We start from the raw sequence: 22,665 nt of genomic DNA, 5'->3' as shown, positions 1-22,665 counted from the left end.
TATATATATATACCACCCTGCTGTGCATTCAGATTCACTCCTGGCATTTCCGCAGTTTAGCTTCTGGCCTCTGATACTTACTGGTCTCGTAGCTGGGAACAACCCCAGCTATGTGTGCTGCACAAGGACTGAGGGTCAGAGAGAATATTCAATTAGGATGTTACTTTGATTTATGTGGAGCCAAACTTTCTAATGGGCATGAGTGTTTTTCAAGTGATATAGCACAACAGAAAACCTATTAGCTGATTTTCAGCTCACATTTATCTTGACAATAGTTCTAACTAAAAGTACAGTAGGAGACTTGGGAATAGCATTTGTCATCTTGTGTGGTAGACAGTACTAGTGTAGTTCTTATTTCTGGAATTATTGTATTGTTACATCAAATAATTTAAACTCCCTTGCTTTCACTTTTGAGCAGAAGTAGGAAGTGTTTAGTGGTTTTATGGGATTAAAGAATTTTTACCCCCCGCACAAGGTTTATTGGGATTTAAATCTCATTAAACTGTTGCCTCTCGCCTGTGATCCCAATATCAGATTCAAGTGTTACCAGTAGAACTGAACTGGTGAGCCTGAGGCCTCCCTTTTCTGAAAACCTAGCTTGCAAGTTTTAATTACAATTATATGTGAGTCAGAAAACATGTATTCTATAACTTGTATACTTTTTACTCAGAAATATGTGAACACTGAATGAATTTTATTAGCATTTATACATCTTTTTATTCCAGATGTTAGTCCTGACCCTCTAGTAGCTATATACATTTCATGCATATATTCATTTTGGCATATATTAATATTTTAGAGACTCTGAAGCTTTAGTGAAGTGGTTTTAAGAGTAATTCTGTTTACTCTACTGAAGCATCCACAACCAATTAGCAATAGATTTCATATGTAGTAGTTATTTTACCAGACTCGATGTACAGAATTAATATTTGGGTTCTAGCTTTGATTTTCTAACAACTAAGCTTTTTAATGTCATATATTTGCAACAATGATAAAAACAGTTAAGTTTCAGTACTGCTCTTTTCTCAAACATGCTTCTAGCGTTTTAAAGATGAGTTTCATACATACACCACTTCGTGTTTGGTAGGTATTTAAAGCAGGACAACTTTTAGAAGTGGTTACTAGTGATGTAATATGCTGGTCATTTGGTAGGCGTTAGTGTTCAGAAACATGGAATTAGGGTTAATTAAAGTTTTAATGATCTCAGTGAAAAAATACATTCATAAAACCGATCCCATATGTATGTGGAGTCCTCAAATGTAAAGACACTGTTGCTGATCTAGGCATATGGAACTTACGCAATATCATGAGTCCATCTGCTAAGCTGTTATTAATGTTATATCTACAGCAGTCAAGAATAGCCTCTGTGCTGCAAATTTTAGTACCAGGGGATACTATCATTATCAGCTTTTACAATAAAACTGACTACAAGGCATTTCTTTGCTCCACTGAACTTAGGTGAAGTGTTGAAATATGCATCAACGTGAACTGGTGACTTAATTTCAGTTGGGGCCTGAATGGGATACTTCCCGTTTGTCTTGTTAAATGATTTATTCTAAATAGTCACTTTATCTAAATATGCACAAACTCACAGACCTGTATTTGATGTTTTTTTTTAAATATATTTCTCCATTGCTTATGCTCCATGTTGTGTCCTGCACTTTATTTTAGCTCTGCATTTTGTAAAACAGTTTTTTCATTCATCCTACTAGATACCCAAAGCACATAGAAGCTCTTACTTAAGCCTAATCTGATGATCTCTGATGATTGCCTACAGAATTTGCTTGACAAATAGATTCCTGATCTTCCTCACTTGTTTTGTGGCACCTGTGAGGGCAGAACATGTTACAGTTTTATGATTATTTTTGATATTTGGAGATTGGTGACCTTAGCTCACTCCGAGGACGGCTAAGCCTCAAATCACCCTGAAATCATATCTAGATTTTCTTTAAAAACTGGTGTTTAGATGATATATTCACACAGTTTTTTAAAATTAAAAAGTGAAAATCAAAATAAGTTATAATGTGACAAACCCAAGAAGTTTCCTGAACTTTAAAAACCCCCTTTTAGGCCACTATTGTGAAAGTTTTCAAGTATAACTGACAGGGGATTTCTAAAAATCACCCCGCAGTTCTTCAGCTGAGACACCTGAGTTAGAAAAGCACAAACACTGCAGTTGTCTTTACTCGCAAGGACGGTCATAGAGCGCTCGTACTCCAGACTCGCGCTGTATTACTGTCTGCGTTCTTTATTTATACAAGCTTGTGTGTGTGTACAAAGATCACAAAGTTATTCTAAGAACTCAGAGCTGAGGTTCCCCTTTTCTAAGTCTGCATGTTCTTATAAAAGAGGAAGGTGTTAGTTGCTTATCACACAAGAGTTCATGTCAAAAGTCACATAGACATTTGCCTGGTCATCAATAAAAGAACACATTTCATGAAGCTGATCACACTATATACAATTTTCTTTTAACAATAACAAAGACAACCAAATACAAACACTGGGCAAAACTATGACACATTTCAAATGACCTGTAAACCATTTATATATATATATATGTATATATATATGTCACAGCATCAATCATGTAAAACAAAGTGCTCTCACATTCACAAACTTAAACGCTTGCAAATACACACACGCACACACATTATACATAACTAGTTCATTGGCCCTAGGGGGTTTCCTACCCTGTGCTTTCTCTGCCTGTGTTGTGGGACTGTGGACGGGGATCCAGGTTGTAGGCAGGCAGCTGACTCACTCTCAGGCTGCATGGCGGTGGTGTGGGGCTTGTTGTCAGTTCTCAGGGGAGCTTTCTTCTCTACCTGCATGAAAAGAGCATGTAGGCTTTAATAACTGTGACTTCCATTCAGCTTTAGACAGAGCGTGTTACAGACGACTGTAGGTTATTTTGCGATAGTACTGTACAAATTTCAAATGGAGGTTAAGTAAGCTAAAACATTTGACACTGTAGTTCTATGACATGACGGGTTTCATTATTTTTTTAGTTTGGGATCATTTAAACCATTCAATCATATAAGATTTTGACTTTCCTGATTAAATGAGTAGAATTTGAGGTAATAAAGGTTGTCACAATAACAAACTTTATTTTCCCTGAAGGAAAAAAAAAAGAATATTTCGACATAGTATCAATTCTTATTATTGCCCTGGTCATCCATGCCCACCGGCAGTGGTTCCACTCTCCATCAGTGAGCCCATTCCACAGTTTGAGTCCCACTGCTCATATTTGTTTCATTTAATGTAGTTTTCCTTTGAGGGTATAGCATATAAAAACATCCACAGCTGACTTTGCTGCTGAAAAGCAGACAGCTTAGGTTGTAGCCAGTTATGTCAGTTCAGCCATTTTGTTGGCTTTATAATTTGCAAAAAAGAAAAGAAATTGCAGGTACTGTTATAATGCACAACAACCTGATAAGACATTGGTGTGGGTAAGGGGAGATTGACTGAAATTAGTCACATTTAGCAACAGAGCACGTGAAAATGTACTGTGGTACATGAAAGTATAGCTGTGACACAGATACCATCTCAGTTTTCGGAGCTATCTTTAAAACCTACAGACAGAATGTAAATGACACTCTAAAGATTTTTGGAGTAAACGTTTCGGCAGTCTCTGCAGACCTTTCAAGTGCCTGAAATATAAGCAGAGCCTTTATTTGCATGCCTTCAGTAGCTGATGAGCAGCATACAGGATCTCTCCTCACAGACGAGTCTACTTCTTGTTAGACTTTTTTGATAGATCATTCCAGATGTCAGGCTGTTATCTACACCATGTTATATTCTGTTTTTTATTTGCATACACTGTGCACAAACAGCAAATCTGACTTTCTAATGTGATGCAAGTTCACCAAGTCCCTTGCACCAAAGTTTGTTTTCAATATTGTGTATTTTGAGGAATTAGACCACACCCAACCTCAGGCAGTATTGGTGTATAATGCATAAAATTAATTTAGACTTATTTTATTCATAAGTTTTGCAATTCTAATGTTGTTTGACTTAACATTAATAAATAACGGTTAAAAAGTTAAGTCATTTCCACATAACTGCAGTTCACACTCTCAGTTTTATATTGTTGGAACTTTAATGTATGTGCATTTTATTTTTAGTTGTGGACAGGCAGAAGTATAAATTTGAAATCGTATCCCCCCAGGCTCTCAGCACCTACTTAGTAATATAAATACTGGTTATTATTACACGACTACAATAAAAATGGAATCAGCTTTGCAAAATGTGTTTATCACCAAGCTATCACCAAGCTGCTGAGATCATTCCACCAGTCATACCACCATTCTCTGTCACTTCTCGTCTCCCAACATGATTTGAAATGAATAAGTACCAGCTGGCTGCTTTGCGTTTTGTTTTCACTGCCAGTGTAAGCTCCTTGTTTAAACAACTTGAAAATTGGTCTGCTCATTGGCCTGGTGTTTGTGTAGTTTGTTTCTATGAGTATTTCTCCAGAGTCTCCCTGGGCTTGAATTTAAATTGAGTCGTCAGTTTCTTTACACCTTGGAGGACATTCATTATGTTTTTTTGGTTTTTTTGAGTAGTTATACTGTAATTTTGTGATCTCATGCATGGATGACTCTAGTTGTATGTGTCATGTGACACAGCCGGTTACTGAGAGTGAGATAGTAAGTGTTCAGTTATACTGAAATATTGCTTTAAATGTGTAGGTGGAAAGGCTAGGATTCACCCTGTGGGATAATGTGGTGAGCTTGATGGGCCCAGATGTTTCCAGAGAAAAGAAACAAATGCTAATTACTCTGCATATCTCTAGGCATTGCACATAGTTGTTGCACCTAATATCCCCAGACACATCTCTAGCAGGAAGACTGCATTTTCTTTAAGATTTTTGCTAAATTCTCTTCAAAAATTGTATTTTCTATTAGAAATGTTATTTTCGCTTGGCTTTATGTAACCAGGGAGTTGTTGGGTAGCACCCTTGAAATCATTTCATTAAATTAAATTAATAATTTCTTAAAACATTGATAATTTTTCCTTTAAACTAACAGCCCTGAAAAATGCTTTGTGTTTTGGCATTATACAAATGGACTTTTTACTCATTCACCTGTTAGTTAAACCTTAAATCAAATATTTTAAATGAAATATTAGTGGATTTATTGTGGGGGTGAATACTGCAGTTACACTCCTTCCTTGGGCTTCTACAAGCTTATCTGTTCGTGCGCCTAAGATACATAACTTTGAGGAGGACAGACAGATCTAGGAGGGCCTGTAAGCCGTTGTATTTAGACACAACAAACAGTCTAGCACTCGGGAGACCTAAGGCTTTTCATTCCCATTTCCTGTACCAGAATTGAGGGCAGTGTTAAGGCAGCGTATTTTTCTAATGATTTAAGCACGTGTGGTTTACAGCTGACAAAGCTATAGGGCCAGCAGAGAACAGTGTCTGTGGCCCAGGTGATTTGTCATTAAATCGGGTTCATTAAGTCTGCCAGTGTTTTGCTGGGCTAACTACTGACATGGAACAGGGTTGTGAATCAGGCACAGATCCATGCCTATGGATGCCACGGGTGGATTATGGAATTTTTTGTGAAATTCACCATATTTCATGTTTCGTATATAACACACAAAGACAGTCAGGCAGTCTGTCTGAGCGGCAGACTTGGGAGATCGCATACCAGTATTGGAGAGATGAGGGCATATTCAAGTTTCACATTACGATGGAAAAGCTAGTTGAACTCAGACTGTGTTATACCACTGTGACCATATGTGAATTTTGAAAACCTGCTCTTAAAGTCTAGCTTATCCAAAATGTAAGCAGCCTGACCTAATTTCTAGCATTAGCAGGAAGAGCTGATATGGATGAAAAGAGATTATAATGCATACATACAGTTACATTTATTTAGGACAACTTTGGTGAAGTACTTTACATAGGCAATATGAAAATTGACAAAGGCAGATCTTTTATTTATTACTTTCCATGCTAAATGTTTACAAAATACAAAAAAAAAAATCATTTCATTTACAAGCATTAGTGCTTGTTGCATTGCTAAGAGTGGAGCACACACAATCTGACGTATATTCAATTTCCTCCTACAGTTCAGTGGCATACATGTTTTGTGAACTGGTGTAAATACCCTCTGAGTGTGAAAGGGGGTGTGAATATGTTTGTCTGTCTCTGTGTGTTAGCCCTGTGACAGACTGGCTGCACCTCACCTCTCAGCCAACATGTGCTGGGATAGACTCCAGCAACCTATGATCCTAAAAAAAGATCAGTGATTTTGGAAAACAAATCGATGGTTATAGGAAACTGATATTTTTATTTATTCATGATACTTGTCTAACTAACAAGCTAAAATCTTTGTTGGAGGTAATAACTGCATGCAACGGTTAAATCTCCAATATTTTGTTATTTCGTTTGAGAGTTCAACAGTTAAATGTCATTTCTTCCTCTGACAGGGTGGCATGAAAAGTGAGTTCAAGGTAAATCTTTCTTGATCATTGCGTTTGAAAAATCTGTTTTGGATTTGTTACAGTGTTTGCATTCAGTAGTACCAAATACATATAACATGATATTTTCACCTTAATGTTGTCAAATAGGTGTGATGCCCTGACTACTAGGACACAATAGCTGAAAATAGAGTTAGGTCATTGTTCAATTGGCAAACAAGCCATTAAAAAAATGATTAAGGTACATGGCACTAGGTGAACAGTTCCCCTTCTCCATATTCTTGTGTCTATGGACTGCATTTAATGTACTGATGTTGTCTTTTTGTTCAAGAATATACACATGAAAGGTACATCCCATATCTTCGTATGGTTACGTGTGAAAGAGACAAAAAGAAAAGGCAAACAAGATATCAAGCACTATTTGCAGCTGGCACTATTTTGCGACTGGTTGACTATGACTTTGTGTGACAGTTGGCCTTAAGTGGGCCAGGGAACCTTGACGTTGAATGGACTGGATTTACAGAATCATTAACCTTTTTTTTAACCTATCAATAATTTCAGGCTTGCTGCTTTTTGATTTGCCTTTAATCATCCTCTCTTTTGTTTATATGTTCTCTGATCCTATTAATTTCCTTCTCTTTTCCTTGGCCTTTCCATGCCTTCCTTCTGCTCTAACCCTCTTCTACCCTTTCCTTCCCTGCCATCCTGATACGCTTTTCCTCTCTAGCTGGGTTTGTCAAGTCTCCACTCTCAGAGACTAAGCTTACAGGAGACACCTTTGAGCTGTACTGCGAGGTGGTCGGTTACCCCACTCCAGAGATCCAGTGGTGGTATGCTGAGGTCAACCGAGCTGACTCCTTCAAGCAGCTGTGGGACGGAGCCCGCAAACGTCGGGTATCTATCAACACAGCCTACGGCACCAATGGAGTCAGTGTGCTCGGTATCACACGCCTCACACTGGAGGACTCTGGGACCTATGAATGTCGGGCAAGCAACGACCCCAGGCGCAATGACCTCCGACAAAACCCAGCCATCACTTGGATCCGCGCCCAGGCCACCATTTCGGTGCTACAGAGTGAGTGGTCTATGTCCCATAGTATCTAGATGGTCAACAAACTACAAATCCCCACTCCCAACCACTCAAGGCTGTTAAAACCTCTCAAGAGCTCACCCTCACTGCAACAGTCACTGGCCAGGCTTGAAAAAAATGAAAAAAAAAAACCCCCAACATTATTCAAATTCCTTTCTTAACTTGATTTATAACTTTATAACTCTTAACAGAAATTTTTTTTTCAAATTGTATAAATGGCTTTCTTTTTGTGTTTTGTTTTCATTAATATTAAATTAGATTTGGTAAATATTTCTGTTCTCTTTCTGTTCACTAGATTCCCTGTCTTTCCAAAATCCATTGAGCATCTTGTTGTAAATAACCACAAACCCAGGAACTTTACCCAGTCTCAATCTGCATTTTCTTCTTTCTACCCGCAGCAAACCTTTGTTCTTACTGTCTCATTTGTCCTTTTACAATATTTTGATCATTATCTATTTCTCTGTATCCTAATTCCGACCCATTTCCTATTCCTAAATTTATTTGTGATACTTATTGCTTTAACATTAAGCTGTGTCTCTTACATTGTGTGGCTTGTTTTGTTTACTTCAAAGACCTGCCTGCTAAATGCAGTGGAAATCTAGCGGTGCTTTGAAGTAATGGTGCTTTTCATTTGGCTTTCTCACTCTGGGCACGGTGCAAATGGGACTGAAAGAAGACACAAGGAGGGCTCTGCTAAGGTGTAAAACAGTGATTCCTGCTGTCAACTCCTTCCTGATAAAAGCAAACATTTTCTGCTTTCAAATTTGTGTGTGGTAATCCAATAAAGGATGGAAATGTAAGGGAGCTGTGCATGTCTCTCTCCAGATGAGACAGACTTAACTTGTACACAACAGTCCCTCTGGACCTCCCTGTGCAATGTGTTACCTTGTGCCTTCTCAGCCATGAAGAGTGTGACTGTGAATCAGTAATGACATTATATCCTTTAACCCTCTACTCAATTCACTCAAACAGTCATACAAACTGAGTTTTAACTGGACCCTTCTATCCTGTGCATGCTTCAGTGCTCTGCCCACTAGAGCACAGGGACATGTGGAATGTTGTTAGTCACAGTGAAGCTATCGGAAAAGTTTAGATGAGTCTGATTTTTGCTGGCTCTTCTGATTGGACTGACATATTTTGATTCACGTGTGAGTGCTATTTGTTAGGATTGGGGCTGATTTAATTTACGCCCTCATTTAAAATGGTGAAAAGGGCACCAGGGTTGTGGTTAGCAGTTCACTTGGGTTATTTGCATGTTATTTTCTCTCCAAATCCTTCAGGTCCTAAATATATTCTGTCATTACTGAGGAGTAAATGTTTTATCCATATACATGTAGTATGCAAATATTACATGTATATTACAGGCTATACATTATAGCCTAGCAATAGTTTGTCACTCAGGAAATGTGCAACAATCTGGTTGTCTTGTTTTTGTTTTGGTCCCTTTTTCCCTTAATTTACTTTGTTAATGTGCATCACTCCAGAGAATATGCCAAAAAGATCTAAATATGTAAATATATATGCAGTATTTGATTTCAGCTACAAGGCTTTTTTTAATTACTGAAAAAAACGAAATCTACTGCAGATACATTTGTTATTGTGTATGTGCCTAATTAACATGTGTTTAAAGTGATACTGTACCCAAAGCTATGAAACACTCAAATATTTTTTGGGTTCATAACAAATGAATAGCCATTTGGGAAATATTGATGCCACCCATGTGACTATGATGAATGCTACAGCCAGTTAGCTTAGCTTCAAATGGAAACAAAAGCAGAAAGGCTAAAGCTGATACCTGCTTCCAAGTTCACATAAAAAGGCAGTAACTGCAACCTCATCAATTAACTGAGTGTGTTTACAAAACTAGTTATTGGTAGATAATCTTTATGCTTGGCAGCTGTCTGTAGCTTCATATATTTTACACCAACATGAAAGTGGTTTGTATGTTCTCATTTGATTCTCAATGAGAAAGCGAATGAGTATATATCCCAAAATGCTGTTCTTTAACTGTAACTTACATTGCAATTCATGTTACTTACAACCAAACCCAATAGTAAAGTTTGTCACATTGGGAAAAATATCAGAATATCTGGAAAAATCCCCCCCCACACACACACACACACCAAAATATGGCTAAATACATCAGTTTTGCATTATAAAGGACTTACTCTGCTGGAGTGGCTTGAGCATAAAAGCTACATAAAAATACTTTTTGTTTTTATAATTTTGACCACTACCAATTCAAATTAAAGTTTTTTTTTCCTCTAAAAAAACAAAACAAAATACAAAACATAAATCTTTTCCATAGCATTTCAACGGTTGAGTGTTTCATACTCAGATAGCTTCACATAGAGCTTGTGTGGAGTATCACTAAAGCTAACTACACACAACAAATCTCACTGGATTTTGAGCGCAGACATACTGTACACCCAGAAAGCAAGGTAGCATCCTAACTGTCATAATGGTACGAATTGCAAAGAGATATTATTATTGTTATTATTATTATTATTATTATTGTTATTGAGTTCTTAAGAGCATTTAGCTCCACCACATGTTCAGAATGTGGTTTTCCTTGACGGTGCACCTTTCCTGTTTTAATATGCTACAAAGAAGTTATGAGGCCTGCCCTGCCCTTTAAAATGACACAACACAACTGTGACACAGCCACTGCTAAGTTGATTAGTATGTCTAAGCTGTTAAGATTATTTGATTTAATAAATCTTGGCAAACTCCAAAGCTACTTAAAAATTAAAACAGATCTGTCAAGTATCTGCCAATCAGTTTGATCTAACCATCCAACCTCAAAGTAGCACTGTATTAGAGTAGCTGCCAGAGGAAAAGACTAGGTTTTGTGATTTGGTTACATTCTGGTATGACAATATATTATCCAGTAGTTACCAGATTTTAAGTAGTGACAAGGTGTCCTACAAACAACCTCTGGTTAAATTGCCTGTGGACCATTGTGCCGTGTTTGCTAAATGTTAATTTATGTACCTCATGTTGTGCGTTTGTACGCATGACTCGAACATACTATTAATAGTTCATGTGGCTCTGCTTGGTGGGGGAGAGAGAGAGATAAGGGGGGAGGGGAGAGACTTCCCCTTAGCTATTGAGTGTACAGGATTACAGCAAGAGGGTACCACAAATGCTAACAGAAGTCAATTGCTAGTCTCAGTAGCCCTTCTTTCCCCTCTCTCTCCTTTTGCCTTGCTAGTGGCCTTGCAGAAGCAGCCAGTAGTAGGATTATGATGCTTCTCCTCTCTGCTCCTCCCCTCGGGGGCTCCATTGTTGCCATGGTTGGCCAGCCCGGGAGGAGGAGGAGGGGCAGTGGAGAGGAAGCTTCTCACTCACTACTCAAGGCAGAGCAAAGGGCACCTCGCTCTCGGATGACACCTTCCCTGATTGTCCTTGAAGAATTGACCCTGGTATTGTTTGGTAACCAGTGTGGTTAGCTATTTAAACGTCTACATATACATTCAGCTCCATAATGTCAAAAGGTCTGTTCACTTATGTAAATTATTATCTCCGATGTCTCATTTGTAAGACTGTAGATCACAATTAACTGAAAAATGTGGCCTCATGTCATATGTTACACTTCCATAATTAAGCATATATGGTTAATGCAAACCATCTAATTATGTATATATTTTTTCCTGTGGATATGGGTTAGGTTACAAGCTCAGCAAAGTTTAAGAGGCTAATAGCTGCAACAGCTCTTAAAAAAACAGTCATACTCAGGGTTACCTCTAGAAAAAGTCAAGTTTAAGAATAGGTTAATCATGAAGCACAAACAGTTTATAACACTACTGGCCCGAGAACACTCACTGTCGATCATTAATCTGATTTTTTTTTTTTTTCAGTGATGAAGTGTCTAAACTTTTGTGCAATGCACAAGTTATGTTTTGTGATTACATGCTGGTTATGATTGAGGCCCCTGATCATCAGGTACATATAATGTGATGATGTTTTCAGACAAGTTGGCAGTAGTTTAATCAGGAATTTGGGTGGTACACCATCCAGCTTTATAATTAACCTTACTGCAGATGTCAGTTAAAACGTGTCCGTGTTAGTAGAACACAGTGTGAGAGCCACAATTCAAATTTTACCTTGGTAGATCAGTTAAGCCTTCATTTTACTGCTGTAAACAAATGAAACATTCAGGTAGTACTGTGGATAATTGCTATACACAAGATTAATATTATACGCAGAGCATCCTGGTGGTTTCATGTCCTATTATGCTTTTTGTTTATTTGTTATGTGAACTTCACTTCATAGACACCCTCCTACACAGATCATATAAAAACAGAATACAGCCTACAGCAAGTACAGCATGGGAGGAAGGATAGAAACAGATTTGAGCCTTATGTTCTGGGATAAGGTTTGACTCTCTGTCTTCCAGAACCAAAGATCAATGCCTCTGATCAGACCATCTTAACAGCAGACACCTCTAGTAAACAAGTTATCCTGCAGTGTAACCTCACCACTGCCCATACACGCCACAAGGAAAGCTTCTGGATGAAAAATGGACAGGATATCCCCAACACACGGACGGAACAGAAGGACACAATATACAGGTGACACAAAGATTTTCCTCCCAGTTCCAAGTTGGACGTGCAGCGTAGGAGAGAATAAGTAATGAGATTAAGTGATTTCGGTAATGTAAAGTAAATGAGAATTCACCTACAAATTATCTAAATGATTCATGTAACCTGAAGGTTATTATTCCAGTAAAAACAGTGCCAAGTTAATCTCGCCTTGTCATATTTGTCTCTGTAGGGGACTTGAGCAGTGCTTGAAGAGCAGCACCTTGCAAAGCCAAAGTCTTACGCTAATTAGGGTCTAAGCCTGAAAGGTGACTGTTGTACAGAGTTTCAGTTGTAAACCACAGTGTAGTGACATTTCCTGTCCTACAAAAAACAGTCAGTGTGACTGTTTGTGATGAGTTTCTGTAGAAAAAGAAGAGACAGGAACTACATTAAAATTAAAATGTACATACAGTCTTACTCCAAAATACAAAGAGACAGTATTAATTATTCTCAATTTAACTTGAGAATCCAGGTAATTCAGACTTCTGTATGTGCTTGTTTTCAAATATTTTACAATTACTTATTGAAACCTGGGTTGAAATTCATTTCTGACTTCCCATTTAAAGCTTATCACTGCGTTAAATCAATCTTAAATCATATCTCTGCGTTTATTTAGAAATGAAAAAGTGAAACCTTTATTATAGCCTAAAGTACCAACTAGTTGTTGCTTCCTGTTGTCACACAGTATAATCATTGGAGCACAAAGCTACTGTCGCCCCCAAAGACATACCACAGACTCTCTCTAGCCACAAGATAAGACCAATTGGTCACTTCCTTGTCACATTACATCAGTAATACACTGAAGAGTACAGCTAAAATGCTTATGGTGCCCTTCTCTGCAGTATGCAGAGCTGCTGTTCCGTAATATAACAGCATAATGCCAACATTTGTCTCCAATGGCCTTCTGGGCTTTTACTGCTGGAGTTCAGTAAACTAATTATTAAAGTTAACCTGGAATTATTTTACATTACTTGACTGCTTAAAGTGTAAGTTACTGGTAAGTGACTGGTGGTATGGAATAATTGGTTTTGTTATATTTTTGTTGCAGAATCAACAAGCCACGTGCTGACGATTCTGGGGAATACATGTGTGTTTACACATTTGACACGGCACCAAATGCCAACGCTACGATTGAAGTAAAAGGTATGATTTCTACATGTCATAAAACAAGTCAGTAAGACAAGAATAAGATTGCTTGATGTTAGCAAACATGATATGATTGAATAATGTTAGCTGACTTCCTCCCTGGTGTATTCAGATTTTGAGAAAGCACTGACATTTTAGCTCACTGCATGATGACATGGTAATGCCATTTGTGGTTTCCCATTGAGAGATGGGGGAGTGAATGTAACCTAAAAACATTAACCACCTAAAGCTCTGTAAATAGAGCCCAAGTTTACGAAGGTGTTTGCATTCATCCAGTGCAGTCGTGATGACAGGGAGTATTCCTGAGGCTGCTGTCAGTCTTGGCTTTCACTGAGACAACACTCTAGCAAAATGGACAGGCACTGCACATGCTCTCCAAAACATGCAAATCACAAAGCCCACTTGGAGGCATCCTTATATACAGTTCACTAAAAAACTGGTTAATATTATTGTTTTTTTGTTTGTTTTGAGGTTTTTTTTGGATGGAATCAACAGTAGAGAAAATTATGAAAATGAACTAGGTCATTAGACGTAGCAGCAGGAAAGCTAACCAGAGAACAACTGTGTTGCTTTCATTCAAGCTGACAGTGAAGCCATCAACTTGAATAAGGGATTGAGTAAGGGCAAGTGAAACCCTCTTCAAGAGAAGCTTGCCTGTGTGTAGTGCTTAAGCCAATTTGCTGTGGCATGGCTATGGTGCATACTGAGCATGCCCTGCCTCTTACTCTGTGGCTGTCTTAAAGCGCTGCCTGATTACATAACATGGATGATGACCGTGTGTGTTCTGCTTGCACTGGATCGTGAGATGATGGGACACATCACTATTCAAACTGAAGTGTCCTAGCCATCACTGGACTGCAGGCCTCTGACTTTTGAAGCTTGCTATCTGTCCTGGAAGAAAAATCAGTGGGCTGATGAAAAGACTTCATCATATGCTCATTATTATTATTTTTTCCATTCAATTTTCAGATATATTTTAAACAGCCAAACATTTTGGTGTCCAGTGTGAGTACCATTGCTGGATAAAGAATTTTCTTCAGTTCTTAACTGTTTTTGTGATTTTCTAGAGGTGTTTGAGATCTCTTGTGACCCAGGTAGCAAGCCCACTGTTAAGCAAGCCAGCTTTGCACTGCACTACTGGCAGCAGTTCACTGAGATCCCTCGCCTACAGTGTCCTTGGCACACTCATCCTTGCAGGACTCAGCTCAGAGGCAACAGATGGAGGGTTCTGTGATGTTGTAGGATTAAGGCTCTGAATCCGGTCCCAGCCATCTCTGTGGCAGGAGTAGAGTTTATTGTCTGTGACACTAAGCTTACCACAGATACATATTTGGTACCTCGTATTTCACAAATTTCCTTAAATTCTAAGCACATTTCTCCTATGAAATGTCTTAATTTGAATCCTGATCCCTTTCCTCAAGAGAAATTGACAATGCAGAAATCGAGAGTCACAATCTGTGCTGTAGGTAAAATTATAATTAGAAAGCGAACTAAAGAAAGATTTAAAACTATTTAACATCTACTATCCTGACCAACTTTTAACATTTTTCTATGACCTTGCTCTTTCTAACACAGACCTCTCGCGTTCATGTGTTACCTCTGTCTAGCACACAGAGATTAATAATCACAGTCAGGAGTGTGAAATGGAGGTTTCTGTCTGTTTTTGCACCACTCCGAGGGCTGTCTCTGTGCTGTCAGTCACTGACATAATACAGTCAGGATAAGGCACAAATGAGCATAACCACTCCCCTGCTGAGGGAGCACGTGTGCTCCATAATTAGAGTGGGATGATGTCACAGAAGAGCTCAGACCCCTCCTGCTCCATCCATGCGCAGCTGAAAAATGCTCACTCCAGGCCTCTCTTATCCTGCTTAATTGCATGGAAGGAATCATTGTAATTTTTGAGGATTAGTGAAAGAAAAAAAAGGAACAGCTATTTTCTTGATGCTGTGGAGAGTTAAAAGGAGAGTTCATGTTTCACCTTTTAGAAAGACTTCTTTTCATATATCAGTATGACTTGGCACGTGTTGCAGTGCTTTATGGCATATGCCTGAATTTATTAAGCTCATAACCCCTGTTTAATTTTCATTATCAGTTAATTCATTAGTCAGAGCCAATTTGCACATTTTTTTGTGGAATTCACTGAAGAGTTTTTTGAATGGAAACATCTGGAGGCACTCATATCATACTGATAACCCTGTTCCTTTATGAATTATATCCTACTGCTTTTTATCTGTTCCAATGTGATATTCTCTAATGCGTGTTTGGGAGTAGAGTACATGCTTACAAAATAACTAAACATCAAAAATGGCACTTCTTGATAAAAGCTGTATTTCTTTGCAAACCTCTATTCTACTGAGTGAAATGCTATTTTGCACATAGGGTTTATTTTATTGCAATGTTTGCCCAGCTGAAGAGTCACAGGTGGTTAGTTTGTTTCCATATTTCGGCTGAAAGGGTGTGAGATACATTTTCCAGTGTTTTAACAACATTTTTAATCATAAAAAAATCTAAATCCACAACGTTTTGATTGCATGGCAATGTTGTGTATGAAAAAAAAGAGTAATCAAAAGAGTTAACTGGCAAATATATTGCAGATAACCATTTACCTTAGCATACCAGATCAACCGCTACTTAAGGAGAAAAATGCAAGCTTGAAATGTAAAATACAAAGTGATGTAAGACTTTTTTTTCCCCAAATGTCTTCCTGTAATCTTTCAGAAAATTTCAGAAGAAACTGAAGGAATTAATCCAATCTTAGAGTACACTAGCCTCTAAATACCCAAATAAAAACCCCTCATTTATGCCATCTGGTAGAGGTTTAAATGTTGCATTGAATGTCTTACATCAATATTGTTTTTTAATTTATATGACCTTTTCAGCAAAACCGGATATCACTGGCCACAAGCGAAGTGAAAACAAAAATGAGGGAGAGAATGCAACGCTTTACTGCAAGTCTGTCGGTTATCCACATCCCACCTGGACATGGCGTAAGATGGATGGAAAATCCCCAATGGTATATAAATATATGTATACATATATATTGCATCTTTATAAAAATGATATATTTTTTGGACAGAGAGAGGGAAGGGACATGTAGCAAAGGGTCCCAGGTCGGATTTCAACCCAGGCCGCCGCTCTCCAGCCATGGAGCGTGTGGTTGCCTGCGGACCCACTGAGCTGAACTGGCACCGCTACATATTGCATCATTTTTAAAATGATAAAAATTGACTGAGAAACAGACCGACAGGTTTAAGAACGATGAGAAAGTTATTATAAATATAATATAAATGCAAATATATAAAGGTACAACAGGGATGCACGATAGGTAGGTTTTTGGACATGCTTGCAGTTCAACTAAATTAAATGGTCATTATGTTTCAATGCAGGAGCTTGACAACTCGACTGGGCGAATCTTCATCACCAATAGAGACAATTACACAGAGCTCAACATACTAAACCTGGATATTAACACGGATCCTGGAATATATGAATGCAATGCCACTAATGCAATTGGAAATAATGCTCAGACTACAATTCTTCGAGTCCGCAGCCATCTTGCACCACTTTGGCCTTTTCTGGGTGTTCTGGCAGAAATTATAATCCTAGTAGTCATCATCGTTGTGTATGAGAAACGCAAGAGGCCAGACGACATCATCGATGGTAAGACAACATTTGCTTTTCTAATGGCAGTAAGAATCCATATGTAACTAGTAATATAGATACATTACATTCACAGTGCAACTCTGCAATTTAAAACCTGAGACATTTGTGTTGTTGCTTTAAAAATACCAGTAAATCAGAAGATCAGTAAAATTTCCCCATATATTTTAAGAAATGTAAAATAGTTCAAATTTTTTCAAATTCAAATTTTATTTGTCACACACGCACACACACAACCACACACAATATGACATGGGGGTGAAATGCTTGCAGCTGTACAATGCCCGACCATTAAATGACAGAAGAAAAGTTTTACAATATTTACAATTTACTACAAAATTTACAAATTAACTTAGGAATTTACAGTAAAGAATGTGCAAATAGCAGAAGAGATTATAAAGATTATGAATTATAGGATTATAGGAAATGTGTGGTGGTGCGTGTGGTGATGTGTGTGAGAGTCCAGTCTTATAGTGACGTGTGTGGGAGAGTCCAGTCCTACACCTGGTTCAGGGCCCGAATAGCCTGGGGGATGAAGCTCCTCCTCATTCTCTCTGTTTTGGCCTTAAGGGAGCGGAAGTGCTTCCCAGACCTCAACAGTGAGAAGAGTCCATTGTTGGGATGGGAGAGGTCCATCATAATCTTCCTAGCTTTGGACTTGCACCGCTTGGTGTAGATGGACAGCAGGTCAGGGATCTCTGATTGAATGATGCGTGAATGATTGAATGAATGAATGATTGAATGAGTTGCAATAGGGTCAAAAGTCATCGACAATGGATTGCACCCAATTTTAAGTTACTGGAACAAGGAGACTTTCAAACATGATGTTGCATTTGCTGTCAGATGGGATCTAGAGTGGCCAGCTGATTTGCCTCCTTGCTCTTGAGTGGTGTAACAAACGGAGAATGGAAGAACATATAAGGATTATATTAAGTTGGCACATGGAAATATGGCATAAATTCACATGTAAACAACAGAGGGGGGGGGCAGAGGGAGGGCACAACTCACTTCAGATAGTTGGCTATTAGTGAACTGTTCTCATGACAAACATTTGCTTGTGAAGGCAGAATACAGGAGTTCATAAACATGTAAGGTAATCAATCCATTATCAGTCCCACAGTATATCTTAACTGGTTAATTCTTGTCCCCTTCCCCTTCTTTCCAAATGGCAACATAATCTAAATGGGTGGTAAGTGAGAGATCCTGCATGACATTTTTTTTCTGTCATTTTGAATGTTTTTACAAGCCTACTGTCCATCCCAAAATATCATGATGCTTGATGCAGTTTTGAAATTTTACCACAGTCAGTGAAGTTGAACTTATACAAGTCATGGTAAAATAAAATAAACAGATAAATAAAAGTCTTATCCATTTCCATTAGGCTTATTAGTTCGACAGGCAACAATTCTTTTTTAATGGATATGGAATCTGTTTTGTATGTCTCTAAAGAGCAATTATTTGTAATCAAAGTAAAAGCCCAATCAGAATGATTGGAATCATACAATGTACATTACAAGCATATCTAAATAATTTATATATAGCCAAGTTTGAATGTTGTATTATCAAACAAAAGACTATTATGTGTATGTCTGGTGTGGTGTGGAAAATTGATTTCAAAACCACATTTAATACATGCACGTAGCTCAAGTAATTACAGAAATAAATAAATAAATATATATAGATCTATATATCTATAGATCTATGTATATCTATATATCTATAGTACCCCATAAATAAGATAATTTGAAATAAAAAAAAGTTTCTCCTGTTTCAGCTGACAGGCAGAACTGCTTGATAATAATTTGTCAAGATGACAAAGTCTGCAAAGCTCAAAGGGATCTTCAGTCACCACGGGTTCTGTCTGACCTCTACTCATGTAGATTTGTCTTCTTTTCATTTTTAAATAAGGCAAGAACACAAAAAAAGTTCAATGCCTCAACAGTTGCCCTGTTTATGTGAATCAAACCAGCTGGGTACCCCAGTTCTATGTTACACACAGACTAAACAAATATTGCTTCTGGGTACATCCCACTTTTTATTGACATAGTATGAACAAAATTAGATTTACCAAATAAAATGTGCAAGCAATAGTTAGAAAATAAGCCAACTTGATTAAATTTACATATATTAAAGTGTTTTTCAAAGTCTTGATTCTGTGACCACAAAGTCACATAGAAAGTGTTGTGTGACAGGCTTATGTATTAATCCTTAGATGGGGTCCAAAACAGTATTTGTTGATGCATTTAAGAATATTTTTTTATGTCTCAGTTGCATATATAAAAATAACCAAATGTTTTAAAATGACATGCTATTAGGAGTTTATTTCTTTAACAAACTAGAATCTGTTATATTGTGCTTAGTAATTAGAGAAGTAGAAAAAGCACAAAAATATTTCATTTTCCTAAAGTACAAACTCATAGCACATAAGAGATATGCAACTAAACCACAAGTCTAAGTAAGCTCTGTGCACAGCCTCTAGTTTGGTTTCATCTACTGGAAAATGAAGCGATTAAGGTAGATTATATTTGCCATGTTTATGCCATTCAAATCAGGAATGAGGACTTCCAGCTCACGATACACAGCCTTTTCTAAAATCTCCTTTTAGCATCCCATATTCCCAGAGGTTGCACACAGACAGGTTTTGGCCCCTGTCTGTGTGCATTATGAATTCTGGTCTCTTGATGGCTGAGCTGTTTGAACACTTTTTTCACTACACAGCCAAAGGCTCTGATGCAGGCTGACATTTCTATCGTATGTTTCGAAACCAGCTGCTAAAATTACAGATTATGCTGTGTGATTATTTGCTAAATAACAGCCCACTTTATGGCACGAAACAGATGTTGTGATATGAACCCATATCTATTTTCTTAGGTTTAAAAATGACACTTCAACTTCCACTTCAGCAGACTTGATGTGTTACCATGATTATTAATCTCACACAGTAAAAATCTGTCATTTGTTATTGCATTTGTGCTTGCAAAGCTGTAATAGTAAACATAGCTTTTGTGGTGTATACATATGAGGTGTGAAAACAGTGTTATATGCTGGCAGCTGTTCCTCCTTTAAGTACTCCCAGAACCATGTTGTTGTCTAACATTAGATCTGCCATAATTTGCTCCATTTTAATGCCATGGAATGTCGCTAATGCTGCTAATCTCAGACTTATAACTGCATGGAAAATCTCTCACTGTGACTGGCTACTTACCTGTTAACACATTTCATCTGAATGCAAAGCACCAACCCCAAGGCTGTGGAACTAACTTTTCACTCAACCCAATTTATTTTTCACAAGTTCCTCTTCTTTTGGTATTTTTTATTGTTACAATGTGGTCTACTTTACAATGTTTTACTGCACTGCCTTAAAATGAATTTTGGCAATTTTGTATGACTGACACAATTATTTTACAAAAATATATACTGCCATAAAATCTATGTTCTACTGCTTGGATTGGATAGACTCTCTATATGCTGACAGACGGGTTAAAGAAGGCGCATGATTTTTCTTTTTGCCAAATCAGCTACACTATCACGCTCATGTACCAGGCCCCTTCAAAATCACTATGAAATCGCTGAGTGTAATTAAAAGATGGCTTTAAGTGAGCCATCTGCAATCCTCCTACACATATGCTCAGCCTGAGATGAACAGGAACCCCATGAGATTCAGATGGCGTGTGAGGTTAAGTTTACAGTGTTGGGTGTTAAAGATGCTCTTTAAGGGGCAATTCCTTGGTTTTAATTCACATTTCAGTTTTGCTACTTCAATTATGTCATTGCTGACCAAGCACACATTAATGTCCAAAAACACTTTTAATGTAAGAAGCTACTTATTGCACAAAGCATATACATGCATATGAAATTCAAGCAGTTAAGCAGGTGATGCCCATATCTAACTTTCAGTGACTTATCAGTGCATGATTCTGTCATAAAGGCTTTTAGCTGTCTTCCTGCATTTTCTGAACTTTTAACTTTTTTTTTTTACTATAGCGATATGAAGAAAGATGCCAGTTTTTTTGTTTTTGTTTTGATCTCGCATTTAACTTCTCTGTGCCATTTTTGTCTTCTTCTCCCCTCTCCCCTTCAAAGATGATGAACCAGTTGGGCAAATGTAAGTAAACAAGTATCTTTATTGCCACAAATATAATTCATATGGGGATACTGTGATCTGCATGCCCATTACCTTTATGCCACTAAATTGTAAGTGCTTCTTTCCTAGGAAAACAAATTCAACAAACAACCACAAGGACAAAAACATTCGCCAGAGGAATACGAAATAAGCAATTTACTCAAGTAAGACACTGTTGTAGAGGATTGGGGCTAAATATAGAACCCACTGTGAGGATTATCCATAGTCACGCCTTCTCTTGAATTTCTCTCCACAGATGAGATGGCTAAACTGCATTTTTTTGACTACGTGAAGGTGTCAGAGGTGGATGGAGCTCTGGGCAGTTTTGAAAAAAGCATATCTTGTCTCATTTTATGAGAAACAATATCAGCATAACACTGGCAACAAAAAGAACATAATGGCTGTCTTAAGCATGCCTTATTCAGTCTTAAGTGGAGATTTCAGGATGAAGAATAATGACTAAAACCACCACAGAGGTGTACACATTTTTAATGTGCTGTTGATGTCTCCTTTCTTGATTTTATCATGTCCTCAAATGAGGTGATCCCTTTTGTATTACATATCATGTAAAATGCATGCAAGATAATTACAACGCAATAGGATACTCAGAATAGACATTTTCTGTTGTTATCCCTCGTGTGGCTTTTTTGCATCCAAAATTACCTTTTTTATGGAGTCATCCTTGCATATACATATACACATATATGTATATATATATACACATATATGTATATATATATATACATATATGTGTATATATATATACATATATGTGTATATGTATATGCAAGGATGACTCCATAAAAAAGGTAATTTTGGATGCAAAAAAGCCACACGAGGGATAACAACAGAAAATGTCTATTCTGAGTATCCTATTGCGTTGTAATTATCTTGCATGCATTTTACATGATATGTAATACAAAAGGGATCACCTCATTTGAGGACATGATAAAATCAAGAAAGGAGACATCAACAGCACATTAAAAATGTGTACACCTCTGTGGTGGTTTTAGTCATTATTCTTCATCCTGAAATCTCCACTTAAGACTGAATAAGGCATGCTTAAGACAGCCATTATGTTCTTTTTGTTGCCAGTGTTATGCTGATATTGTTTCTCATAAAATGAGACAAGATATGCTTTTTTCAAAACTGCCCAGAGCTCCATCCACCTCTGACACCTTCACGTAGTCAAAAAAATGCAGTTTAGCCATCTCATCTGTGGAGAGAAATTCAAGAGAAGGCGTGACTATGGATAATCCTCACAGTGGGTTCTATATTTAGCCCCAATCCTCTACAACAGTGTCTTACTTGAGTAAATTGCTTATTTCGTATTCCTCTGGCGAATGTTTTTGTCCTTGTGGTTGTTTGTTGAATTTGTTTTCCTAGGAAAGAAGCACTTACAATTTAGTGGCATAAAGGTAATGGGCATGCAGATCACAGTATCCCCATATGAATTATATTTGTGGCAATAAAGATACTTGTTTACTTACATTTGCCCAACTGGTTCATCATCTTTGAAGGGGAGAGGGGAGAAGAAGACAAAAATGGCACAGAGAAGTTAAATGCGAGATCAAAACAAAAACAAAAAAACTGGCATCTTTCTTCATATCGCTATAGTAAAAAAAAAA

At 37.6% G+C, this 22,665-nt stretch overlaps 1 protein-coding gene and 1 long non-coding RNA gene across 3 annotated transcripts in view; one reads left to right on the top strand and one right to left on the bottom strand.

Annotated features, from left to right (window-relative positions):
* Nucleotides 1–21,759, top strand: part of nptnb (neuroplastin b) — a 25,544-nt gene extending 3,785 nt beyond the window's left edge. The window contains exons 2-9 of one of the 2 annotated variants that reach the window (XM_005727675.1): nt 7,157–7,504; nt 11,919–12,093; nt 13,154–13,248; nt 16,134–16,267; nt 16,641–16,914; nt 21,010–21,019; nt 21,128–21,201; nt 21,294–21,759. In XM_005727675.1, coding sequence (XP_005727732.1) covers nt 7,157–7,504; nt 11,919–12,093; nt 13,154–13,248; nt 16,134–16,267; nt 16,641–16,914; nt 21,010–21,019; nt 21,128–21,188 — 1,097 coding nt within the window. In that variant the 3' untranslated portion in view covers nt 21,189–21,201; nt 21,294–21,759. Of the gene's footprint in view, nt 1–7,156; nt 7,505–11,918; nt 12,094–13,153; nt 13,249–16,133; nt 16,268–16,640; nt 16,915–20,997; nt 21,020–21,127; nt 21,202–21,293 lie in introns of both variants that reach the window. The other variant, XM_005727674.1, reaches the window with a different exon arrangement.
* Nucleotides 21,760–21,787: 28 nt separating this feature from the next.
* LOC102214475 (uncharacterized) lies at nt 21,788–22,651 on the bottom strand. The gene is made up of 3 exons (XR_311585.2): nt 22,528–22,651; nt 22,346–22,419; nt 21,788–22,253 (listed from the first exon to the last, which is right to left on the bottom strand). It is a non-coding gene; the product is annotated as an uncharacterized LOC102214475 (long non-coding RNA).
* Between the last annotated feature and the right edge of the window lie 14 nt (nt 22,652–22,665).

The sequence above is a fragment of the Pundamilia nyererei genome, unplaced genomic scaffold, assembly GCF_000239375.1.
Source record: "Pundamilia nyererei isolate P.nyererei 1_Seehausen unplaced genomic scaffold, PunNye1.0 scaffold00025, whole genome shotgun sequence".
In the NCBI taxonomy this organism is placed as follows: Eukaryota; Metazoa; Chordata; class Actinopteri; order Cichliformes; family Cichlidae; genus Pundamilia; species Pundamilia nyererei.
This window is presented reverse-complemented; position numbering and strand designations above follow the sequence as displayed.